Source organism: Ambystoma mexicanum, chromosome 12 (genome assembly GCF_040938575.1).
Source record: "Ambystoma mexicanum isolate Mex_15411 chromosome 12, UKY_AmexF1_1, whole genome shotgun sequence".
Lineage (NCBI taxonomy): Eukaryota > Metazoa > Chordata > Amphibia > Caudata > Ambystomatidae > Ambystoma > Ambystoma mexicanum.
Genome location: NC_090936.1, coordinates 444653282 through 444665491, shown reverse-complemented (window position 1 = coordinate 444665491; position 12210 = coordinate 444653282). Strand labels below are relative to the sequence as shown.

Sequence of the window (12210 nt, the reverse complement as noted above, 5' to 3'; positions counted from 1 at the left end):
ACCCTGGGGAGGAGGAGAAGGAGGAGGACGACGACTTAGCAGGATCAGTGGAAGCATGACCAGGAAAAAAAGGAAATTAGGAAAGTGTGAGAGAGAACCACGGAAAGATAGAGTGAGTGAGAGAGGTTGGGTGTGGGAGTTTTCCCTGAGGTGGGTACAGTTATACTCACATTGGTCTCACTCAGAATGACGTCTATAATGCTGCCAATTACGATGAGGAAGTCAAAAACATTCCAAGGATCACTAAAGTAACCCTACATAAGGAAGGGGGGCAAGGCAGGGTGAGGGATTAAAAAGGAATGTTAGACAGACAATATATAAATCTACAACAGCATCAGCATCATCATCAGCAGCAGCAGCAGCAGCAGGACCGTTGCAGGGCTTCGACTTATTTGGGACACCATTATAACATTTTCCAGGGCTTCCGTCTCAAAACCAGCAGTGCTTGTTTTGCCAAAATCGATTTGGACCCAGTGAAATTAAATGACAACTGTCCAAACAAGTGGGTACATGGAAAGGTCTCTCTAAAAAGGTACATTTCTCTCTACTTCTCAGACGAGAATATTGCAAAGAAATCCCTAGGGGGTACTTTGTAGTTACATGGCAAGCAGTTGTAAAATTTGGTGACCCTTGAATAATGGGCATGTCCGTAAACCAGTTGGTGTGTTGTATGCAATCAAATGTAAATTATTAGGAGCACTATAAAGTCCTGGTTTGTAAGATAGAAGCCTAGGTATCACTTCATGGTGTCATGGTGTCCTGAAGGAACTGAGTAATAAGAAGCAGCAACCAACTTTTGTCCAGTCAGTCAGCTGGTTGGACCAAGAACACGTACTAGATTTCAATTGGTTTAATTAATCCAGTAAAAGGGATTACATGCTCCAGCCCTGCATAAGTTTTTCTTTAGGGCTTGTTTTATACAAGGAAAGAGTACAATAATAGGGCAATGCATCAGGTAAAAATCTTAGAAAATCAACAGTGTTTGAGTACATAGAGAGTGAGCCCATCTCACTCACCCACCCTAGCAGTATCCATTAACGTGTGTATACTTACCGCTTTGCCCCTTTGACTGTTTCACTACATTATTGGACAAAGCAACGTAGGAAAACTGTCACTTCCTTCATTCACAAACTTATGGGTAAAACGTTTCTGAAATCTATGAGCGCTTCATAAACATGCCAACAAATATCAACTTTGAAGGGAACGATTGAAAGAAGGAAACATACGCTATTTCTAGAACAGCAGAATAAAAGCAATAATAAGCAATTGGAGCATTACTACTTTTTTTTAAACCTCTTCATTGCCCTGCTTACCATATTGTTCCTTGGTATTTGTTAGAACAAGGGAACTATAAAAAGCAACATATTTTAACAGGAGATGAGTTACCAAAGCATGGCAGAAGAGACTCACAGGGTATGAAGTGCAATTGCATTTATGGGATGGCAATGGGACACCTTGAAAATTATAACAATACTTTTTACACTATGCAACTTCAGGGTATCCCCTCAGCAGTGACGGTTTAGCCTCTAAATAAGTGGCATTGACAAATATCTCCATACAGGATTTGTAATGTCAACCCTTATATGGTATTAATACTGAGCCATAAGGAGAGCAAAGCAGAAGATGGCCCCGTTAGTATGACTGTTGTACTTCCCAAAAGCTGGCCTACCAAAATGCGAAAGTTCCATGAACTCTGATGTGTGCCAGCACAATGATACACTTTACTTATTTTTTCAGCCTGTGTTTGGTACTGAAAGTGGCCTCATATTGGCACCCAGCAGAAGATAGCTCACTGAGACCCTGTTACAGGACAAAAAACAAGTGTTTTCAAGGCCTGAGGACATTATCAATGCAACATGTGAACACAAGGGGCAGGAGAGCGCCAGATCTAGACTTGCAATAGCACTCATCATGAATATACTGCTCTAAAGAGTTGGAAGTGCACCAAACGTACCACTGGGAGAAGGCTGGACTTTATTTTAAAGTACGGAGCGCAATGATAATTCTGGCAACAAAGTGTATATGTTGAAAAGTATATATAATCATTTCTTCAGACAAGGGTATAGAAACAGTGGAAACCTTTGCCATGGCACATTGCATAGTCGATGTCCTTTAATCTAAAAAGTGAACAAAACCAGACAGCCAGGATGGGGTGCAAACTGCCAACCACAACTTTCGGGTGGTGATATATTTATCAGGACAGTTATCTCATTATTTGGAGCCCTGCGTGGAGGTACAGAAGGATCCCACGGATTTCACAGTAAGAAAGGCCTAAAATGGCTCTGTCTCGCTATTTTTGTGGCAGGCCTTCAGTGGTTGAATATCCATATTATCAGCATTGGTGCAGAAAGGTTTGTAAAACAGCCGTAAAGATTCAGAGCAACCACCATTAACCTGAGTACGATACTTAATAAAGGGGAATAGGAGAGGTGGTGTGGGCTCGGGCAAGGGTAGGAATTGGGTTGGGCGGAGATGGGGCAGCGAGCAGGTAATCAGGTTGTTCCTCACCTGGAAAATTAGTACTTAAAGCAAAGAACAAGTTACTTACCAACTGGTAACGTTCTTTCGAATGGATGTTCCTCCAACGTATTCCTCATCTTAGATGTATTCCATCCAGCTTTGCTGCTCTTCAGAAATTATTTCGGCAGAGGACGCCGTGCGTCGATGTCATCGAGTCGTTGGTCCCTCGAAGGCCTCCGTCGAGGGCGACGTCATCTGGTGTATAAGTAGCACGAGCGGGGCCCGTTGGCCTCAGTTCTGTGTTTCCCCTCTTTTGTATCTGTGATCTTGTACTGTGCAGATTGTGCCGGCAGACAGGTATCAGCCTTGCCAGATTTGATATGCGATAACCCAGAAAAATTCTACAGAGGGGTTGTTTGGGAGGGCGATGAGGAATACGTTGGAGGAACATCCAATCGAAAGAACGTTACCAGTTGGTAAGTAACTTGTTCTTCGAGTGGACTGTGTCCTCCAACGTATTCCTCATCTTAGATAGGCTCCCAAAGCAGTATTTTGCATAGTTCCTCTGGAGGAGGGGTCAGATTTATTTCACCAATGCCTTTAGATGGTGGAATAAAGCACTGCTTTTCCAAAAGTCAGCTCCCTAGACTGGGAAGCATCCAGGCTATAGAATTTTGAGAAGGTGTGAAGTGAAGACCAAGTTGCTGCTTTGCAAATGGACCTTATCGGGACACCTCTCTGAGGGGCTGTGGAAAAGGCGATGCCTCTGGTGGAATGTGCCCTTAACCCTTCTGGTGGGTCTTTTTGTGCTAGTCTGTAGCATTCTGAAATGCAAAGCACGATCCAGCGTGAAATTGTCTGTTTTGTTACTGATTGACCCAGTTTTCTTCCTGTGTAGCCTATAAACAACTGGTTGTCCACTCTAAGCCTAGAAAGTCTAGAGATGTAAAAGCTTAAAGCTCTTTTTGGGTCCAGTCTGTGTAATCTTTCTTCCTCCTTAAAAGGATAAGGTGGAGGATAGAATGAGGGTAAACATTTTTCTGACTTAAATGAAAATCAGATATTACCTTTGGTAAAAATGATGGTTTAATCCTCAATACAACTCTGTCCTTATGGAACACAGCATAGGGTGACCCAGAAGACAGTGCCTGCAATTCGCTCACTCTTCTTGCTGATGTTAGAGCAACTAAAAAGGCTGGTTTCCATGTTAATAATATTAATGGACACGTGTGCATAAGCTTAAAAGGGGCACACATTAAGAATGTTAAGGCTAAATTTAGATCCCAAATCGGTACTTGAAATGGGTGAGGAGGAAACGCATTAGTGAGACCTTTTAAGAATTGTGTTATCAAAGGAATTTTGAAGTAGGAGCATTCTTCCGATGAGCGCTTGAAAATGGAAAGCGCTGCAAGGTAACCTTTTATTGTTCCGATATTCAGACCTCTATGTGCTAGGGTCAGAAGGAAAGATAGTACTTCCGGAATAGAACATAGAAAAGGATCGACATTCTTTTCCCTGCACCAGTTGCAAAACTTTTTCCAACGGCAACGGTACAGAGACTTTGTTGCTGGCCTTCTTGCCGAAAGCAACACCGCCATAACATCATCTGGAAGGTTCCAATCCCTGTATCTCAGCCTTTCAGATACCAAGCATGAAGGTTGAGTGTTCTGACCTCTGGGTGGAGTACCTGACCTTCCATTTGAGAGAGAAGGTTCTCTCTCTGAGGAAGACGTACTGGAGGACAGATGGACATCTCTAGAATACCACGTTCTCCTGGCCCAATCCGGAGCAATTAGGATCATGCGGTTCCCGAATCGTCTCAGCCTCCTGATGACCTGAGGAATGACAGGAATCGGAGGGAACACGTACAATAGTGGGAAATTCCAATCCACCACGAACGCGTCCCCCAGGGCTCCTCTCGGGGGAAATTCCCTTGAGCAATACTTTTCGCATTTTCGGTTGGTACTGGTTGCGAATAGGTCTACCTGAGGGGTTCCCCAAAGGGCAAAGATCTCTTGAATGACTTCCTGAGCCAATTCCCATTCGTGGTACTCCATGCTCTGCCTGCTCAGTGCATCTGCCGTCATATTCTCTTGCCCGGCTAGATGAATTGCTGTTAAAGAGATTCCTTCCTGAATTGCCCAATACCAGAGCTGCATTGCCTCTCTGCACAGGGGTAGTGACCCCACACCTCTTTTGTTTAGGTAGTGCATGGCCACCGTGTTGTCCGTCATTATCAGGACATTCTTTCCCCTGACAGATGGCAGGAAGGCCTTCAGCGCTAGTCTGATTGCCCTCAGCTCCAAAAGGTTGATATGTAGTTTGGACTCCGATGGAGACCAACAACCGTTTATTGTCAAATCGTTGGCATGTGCTCCCCACCCCAGGAGTGAGACGTCCGTCACTACTGTGATCTCCGGCCATGGTCGCCAAAAAGGTTCTCCTTTTAGGATGTTCTCTGCACAGGTCCACCATAGAAGGTCTTGTCTGACCTTGTTCGGAATCTGAAGATCTGTCATTTGACCCAAGAATTGGGACCACTGAGTCTTTAGGGCCCATTGAAGGGATCTCATCCTCAAGCGTGCCTCTGCACCAGAAAGATGCAGGATGCCATAAGGCAGAGCAACCTTAAAAAGTCGTAAGCCTGGAGATTGTGGGCATTTTGGAATTTGGAAACCATCTGAAGAATGTCTTGAGCCCTCGTCTTGGGAGGCGAGCTCTTTCCCAAGGATGTGTCTAATACAGCTCCTATGTACTGAAGCTGTTGGAAAGGTGTCATTTGAGACTTCTTTAAATTGAGGGAGAAGCCCAGTTTGTGGAGGAAGTGGCAGGTGACTTTCAGATGATCCAGTGCTTGCTCGGCAGAGCGCGCTCTGATCAACCAATCGTCCAGGTAGGGGTAGACATGAATCCCCCCTCTCCTGAGGTGCGCTGCCACCACTACCATTAACTTGGTGAAGACCCTCGGGGCGGAGGTCAACCCGAATGGCATGACACAAAACGGATAGTGTGAGTCGCCAACTACGAACCTCAGGTATTTTCTGTGTTTGAGATGAATCGGCACATGAAAATAAGCATCCTGGAGGTCCAATGACACCAACCAGTCCTGGAGTTGAAGGGCCTGAAGGATCTGAGAAAGGGTAACCATCTTGAACTTGTCCTTCCTGAGGAACTTGATCAAGTTTCTTAAGTCCAAGATGGGTCTCATTCCTCCGTCCTTTTTGGGGATCAAAAAATACGGGGAGTACCAACCCTTGTTCCTCTCCGCTGCAGGTACTGGTTCTATAGCACCTTTCTCCAGCAGGGTTAGAACTTCCTGCTGTAGGAGTGGGTTTGAAAGTTTCAACGGGTGTCTCCCTGGTGGATTGCTTTGAGGTTGCTTTAGAAAAGGAAGGCAATAGCCTTGGGCTATTATTTCTAGAGCCCAAACATCTGAAGTAATGGCTCGCCATTCTTGCAGATGCTGCGACAGCCTGCCTCCTACAGGTGTTTTGTGGTACAAGTCCTCAAAGTGGTTTTGTGGCGGATGTTGCAGCTGCTGATGGCAAAGAGGCTGGAGCTGTCTTAGCACATTTTCCTCGTCCACCACGAGTGGCCTTTCTTTGGCCCCTTTGACTGGCCATTCCTCTCGTCTTCCCGTATGAGGTGTAATAACGATAGGATCGTCCCTCCATGATTGCCCTTGCGCACGAAAAGGCTGAGGTTGCCTAATAGCAGCTCCTAAAGATTTGGCCGCTGCTTTTGAGGTCTGCAACCTCTCAAGGCTCTCGTCAGCCTTGTTGCCAAAAAGGTGAGACCCGTCAAAAGGCATGTTCAGGAGGCGTTTATGTACGTCCGGTGCAAAACCCGACTTCCGTAACCACGCAAACCTGCGCATTACCGTGCTAGTGCCCATGGACCTGCTTACACTATCCGCAGTGTCCAATCCAGATTGAAGGGATTCCTGCATGGCCTCCTTTCCATCTCTAACGATGGCTAGGAAACCTTCCCTTTCTTCCCCTTCTGGTATGTGCTCCGCCGCCATTGCAATGCACTCCCACAGAGTGTACGAAAATTTTGCCAAGGCACATGTGGAGTTGGCAGATTTTAATGCCATGCTCCCGGCTGAAAATACCTTCCGTGCCCAACCATCCACACGCTTATCGTCCCTGTCTGGAGGGATAGACGGGTACGCAAGTTTGTTGGAAGCTGTGGCTGCCTGTATGACCAAACTCTCGGGAGTTGGATGTTTTGACAGATAGCCGTGGTCACTACTGGCTGGGCGGTATTTTGATGCAAGGGATTTATTTACCGGAGGAATAGAATTCGGAATTTCCCAATTCTTGGCCACCCTGTTTTGTAACGCTACATGAAAAGGTAGTACTGGGTCTTCAGTGGGACCATGGTCCAATATGTCTGTTAAATCGTCCTGGATGAATTGGGCTGGTGGTCTAGCCCATCCCAAGTAATCTACCACCTTGGTCATTAACTGACGGTAGGATGGACTGGCAAGCTCTCCTGGATCTGGTCTACCAAAGTCATTCTCAGGAGAGGTGTCAATGCCACTTGCATTGTGTAAAGACTCCACCAAATCCCTCATTCTGCTTTCCTCTGAGATCAAGCATTCTGGGACATTTGGGGTGCCATATTTCAATCCAAAAGGTACATTTTCCTCCTCGGATCTCTCCTGTTCCTCAAAAATTGAGGTCAAGGATTTGAAAAACTCCTTCCTAGGGAGAGGCTTGAAAACCTTCTCTGGGAGAGGAGGAGGAAGAGGTGTAGTACCAGGCTCTGAAGAAATTACATGTTTTGTAACTTTCTCCTTCTCTTTTTCTGGCTGCCCTGGCTTGGTTGGAGCCTTTGGCGCCGAGGGTTTCGGCGTCGACGTCGATAAAGGCGTTGATGGTGTCGATGACATAGTGGTCGTCGACAGGGTCTGCTTCGAGGGCGTCGAGGCGGCCTTCGACTGTTTCCCCTTCGAGGTGTGATAGGTCTCGGACGACGTCGGTGACCTCGAGTGGTCGACTCGACTCGAGCGTTTATCGCTCGGCGTCCTGGAAGGTTCCCTATCCTTCCTTTTACAATCACCCGTGCTCGAGAGCACGCAAGTGTCAGAGCGATGACGCTCCAAGCCGGCTTCCGAAGAAGGCGCGTACCGAGGCTTCGCCTTCTCAAATACCTCCATCATTTTGACCCGGAATGCTTCCCACTCTTTGGTAGACAAATGTTTTGTGGGGCATTTCATTTTCGGAGACTTGTCTGGCGACGAGGTGGAGGGAGACCTATGGCGTCCTTTCTTCGACTTTTTCGACGAAGACGACGAGCGATGAGAACCGCTTCGGGATCTAGATCGAAGCCTTTCATGTCGAGGAGATTTTTCCCCATGGGGGCTCGACTCGACGTTCGAAGCTTTTCGATCCTTCCGACCTACCTGTAGCTTTCCTCTCCTTTCTCGCAAGGCCTTCCCCGTCATCGCCTGACACTTCGAACAGGCCTCCATGTCGTGGCCTTGCCCGAGACACCACAAACACTCGCGGTGCGGGTCCATGATCAACATTTTTGAGCCGTACGACTTGCATTTCTTAAAACCCGATCTCGGGGTCATGGTCGGCGTCGATGAGGACATAATTACTTCTCGTTATATTATATTTCTTGACAGAACTCGAGGCGCGCCAAATGTCCGAAGCAACGTAACTGCGGAAAAACGGAACTGAGGCCAACGGGCGCCGCGCGTGCTACTTATACACCCGATGACGTCGCCCTCGACGGAGGCCTTCGAGGGACCATCGACTCGACGACATCGACGCACGGCGCCCTCTGCCAAAAAAAATGTCCAAAGAGCAGCAAAGCTGGATGAAATACATCTAAGATGAGGAATACGTTGGAGGACACAATCCACTCGAAATGTATTTTTCCAGACACAATCAAATGTTGAATGCGCACTGGAGGCCAAGCATATACTGAGACAGTGAGCTTCCTATTGTCAGACAATGAAAATACTGTAACTCTTAATTGCCTTATCAAAAAGTGGCCCTTGCGGGCAACTAGGGCAAGGGAGGGGACAATCACAGGGAAAGAAAAGGCATGGACTGCACATATTTCTTCTAGAGCCTGTCTTGTCTAGTCCCTAATGATGCTGTGGGGAAGGCCCCATTTTCAATTCCAATTGCTTTTAAAACTGATCTGTGCTCCTGTTTTTTTTTTTCCTTCTATAAAATGTGGACCTAAATATTACAGCTTCACGGTAAGGAGGAAGCTGAAAACCATGATGGTGCAAATCTAGAGTTTATCATGGAAGGACTGTCACACCAAATCAATATTGCCATTTGATTGCCCACTCTAAATGGACTATCTTTTTATTTATTTATTAATGTGTTATAGCTTAACATAAGCTTTTCACATATCATAAATCAATAAAAATTACGAAGGTAAAATACTATTATGATTTCATTAAACATATTCCTAATAAAAGAACAACATTAAACATAATAAATTTAACCAAGGAAAGATAGGAAGACTAACTGTGTTAAATAGATAAAGTAGATCGTCTTATGCCAAAATAGTGTCAAGAATAGAAAGTGAGTTTAAATTTTCATCACAATTACATTTCAACAGTCCCTTAACATTGTACTTTGTACACCTGTACACAATGCATTTTTGTATGATTCACATTGAAACTGTATAGTACTTGCATATCGACTATTAGTACAGACCCATCAACCGTTTAAACTAGTTTTAGTTCCATCGATAATTAGAAGGAAGAGAATCTCTAGATAGATATATCCAATAGTTCCTCAACTGTCAACCACACGTTGTATAATGCAATATAAAGTTTCATTCCAGTTGCATTAATCACCCTGCTGATATAGTCCATTCGGTGGACAAAATCTCCATAGCATGTTGCATAGGCTTTTAGCATGGCAGGACATCTAGTTAGTACGTGTTTACCAGATTCAGTGACAGTTCTATTCATACAGAGCCAGCAGGAACGTTCTGGCTTAGTAAGATTACTCATAATCCCGCTAATAGCCAGTACCGGTAATTGATCAATCCTCAGCAATAGGATAAATCGTCTCAATCGTGGTGAAGGGCACAGAAACAAATAAGGAACTGGTTTCTTGAAGGTGTATCTCATATGGTGGACACATTTATAGCGTTTCAGCTCTTCCAAATGTGCAAAATTATCGATCCAGTCGTCTAATTCCGATTTTTTTAGACAAAGCACGCATTGTAATGGCTTGAATCCCATAGGACCTATTAATCCAGCCGATCATTTCCAGATAATCCACCATCTGTTTTTCATAAAAGGGAATGTAGAGGATTTATTGATTTTGTTGTACATAGCATTCAACAGGAGGTTTTCTGTTTGCGGAGGCATCTTTAGATAGAGTTTGGCCCTTTTTCTAAGTACTTGCGCTTTCAGGGAGATGAGACCCAGTTCCAGTCTAAGGATAGACATTGGTATACAATTCGGGAGTCCGAGAATTTTCTTCCAGAATTTCCCCTCTAGTATCTGGAGCCATCCCAAGTCCATCAACTGCAGGGCTTCTAGTCCATAGGTGGTCATGGGGGGTAAGACCTGTTGATATAATTGTCTTGCAGCCCAGACTGTATACCCACAGTGGGAGGTGGAAAAGCGATCTATCAGGGCACTGATTTGATCAACTTGCGTATTTCGAGCTTGCTTACACATAGTGGGCCTCATTCCGAGTACGGCGCTAACCAATGGCGCTATTAACGCCTTGGTTGACGCCGTACCCGGACCGGCAGCGCCTTGGTGGTTGGCGGAATTACCGCCCCATTCCAAGGTTGGCGGGGCGGTAATTCCCCAATCCCCATTTACCCTTCCCCATTTCCATTCTTGCCCCATAGGGCATAATGGGAGTGGGGAAGGCGTCAATTACGCCACCGTAAATTACGGTGGCGTAATTAACATCAAGGTCCCTTAGCGCCATGGTATTTAACGCCTGCTAAAAGCAGGTGTTAAAAGCACCATGGCGCTAAGGGAACTCGGAGTATGGCGGTAAGGGATTACCGCCACCGCTCTCGTTAGCGGTGGCCGCTATCCCTTACCGCCATACTCGGAATGAGGCCCAGTGTATTGGCCCTTGGGCTCTATCTCAATTCCCAGATATCTATAAAAGGGTGTGTATAGTATAGTACACCCTTGTATTTTAACACTCACTCATGCTACCTTCTTGCTACTGAGGACCATTATCTGGGTTTTATCCAGATTGATTGCAAGGCCGTTTCTTTGGGCATAAGTCCATAATGCCTCTGCAGAATTTCGTAGACCACTGATTTTATGGTCCATGATGACTAAGTCGTCAGCATAAACAAGAACTGAACAGTGAGCGGGGCCTATTTTAGGAGGACAGTTGTGAACTTCTAATAAGGCTTTGGGTATGTCATGCACAAAGAGATTATATAATTTCGGTGCTGTCACGCAGCCTTGCTTTACGCCACGTGTTTGATCGATCTTGTTGGTCATATTACCCTTGGCGTCTAGTTTTAGGGAGACTGTGGTGTTCCAGTGTAGCTGTTTAAGATAATATAATATTCCCTTCGTGCAAACCAAAATCTCCTGTTTGGACCACAGCAAATCTCTAGGCACTAAATCGAAGGCCGCCTTAAAATCAGTGAATAATATGTATACTGGTGGACTACCAGGCGATCTGGCCTTATTGCGAAGGATGTCCATTACTGTCAAATTATGCACAGTAGAATATCCACTCCTGAAGCCACATTGAAATTGGTCTAAGATCTTTTCTCTGTCCATCCATGTTTGAAGCTCATGGAGTAAGTATGTCGCAAATAATTTGCCCGTAGAATCAAGCACGGACAATAGACGATAGTTCGAAGGATCTGTACGGTCTCCTCTCTTATAAATAGGGACCAGAGTTGCTGTTGGCCATGATTCCGCTATAAGCCCATCGTTCAGAGTCTTATCAAATAGTATTTTCAGAACCTCTGCCCAATATTCCGGATTGCTTTTTAGTATAACATTCGCTAGACCATTGGGCCCGGGCGCTCTCGATGATTTGAGTTTTTTTATCATGGCAATCAGAGATTCCACAGTCACCTTGAAGGGAGGGGAGGGACAATTCCAGGTTATCGTCTCCATGGTCAGTCCTGTTGGATAATTATTTTGACTTCTCAAAAATTCCTCCCAATGGCCCATATCAATTGGATTGTTGAGGGAACTATTCGTATCGCCCCTGGCCTGTCTCAGCAAGCTCCATATAGAGCAAGAGTTCCCTGTGCAAAGTATTTGAACCGTCTTTTGCCATTTAGCTAATTTGAACGCATACCGTTTTTGTCTAAGCCAAGATCTAAAGGCGTTTTTACACTTCTTACTTGAGATCAGGTAGCTGTCCCATGTGATGGAATTTTTGCGTAGCATCTTAAGTTCTGCTCTTAGGATTCTTTTAGCATCTCTGATTTCAACGTCGAATGTATTAGTTGGTTTGGCATCTGGAGCTAACATGGTAGTATTAACGGTGGCATAGCGGTGTGATGAAGATGTTATCCACTCTTCAATCTTGTTACGGGACATAGCGAGGAGGGCATTGTTGCCCATATTTATCATGTCACTCGTAGATTCTACTGCTTTTATGATGGTTTTATCGGACCAGCGGATATTTGAAGAAGTGTGGTTCGTTCCCAGTTCGCCAATAGGTCTGGGCCGAATATGTTGTAACATGAAATTAAATGATAACAAAAGAGAGGCGTGATCAATCCAATCATTGTTGTTGACCTTCATATCCATGG

General features: G+C 45.2%; 1 protein-coding gene across 8 annotated transcripts in view; it reads right to left on the bottom strand.

Annotated features, from left to right (window-relative positions):
• Positions 1–12210, bottom strand: part of CACNA1C (calcium voltage-gated channel subunit alpha1 C) — a 2322072-nt gene that overhangs the window by 765418 nt on the left and 1544444 nt on the right. For 4 of the 8 annotated variants that reach the window (XM_069628642.1, XM_069628646.1, XM_069628644.1 and 1 more), the window contains exon 30: positions 171–254. The exons of the other annotated variants lie outside the window; for them this stretch is intronic. In XM_069628642.1, coding sequence (XP_069484743.1) covers positions 171–254 — 84 coding nt within the window. The remainder of the gene's footprint in view (positions 1–170; positions 255–12210) is intronic. 8 annotated transcript variants of the gene reach the window in all.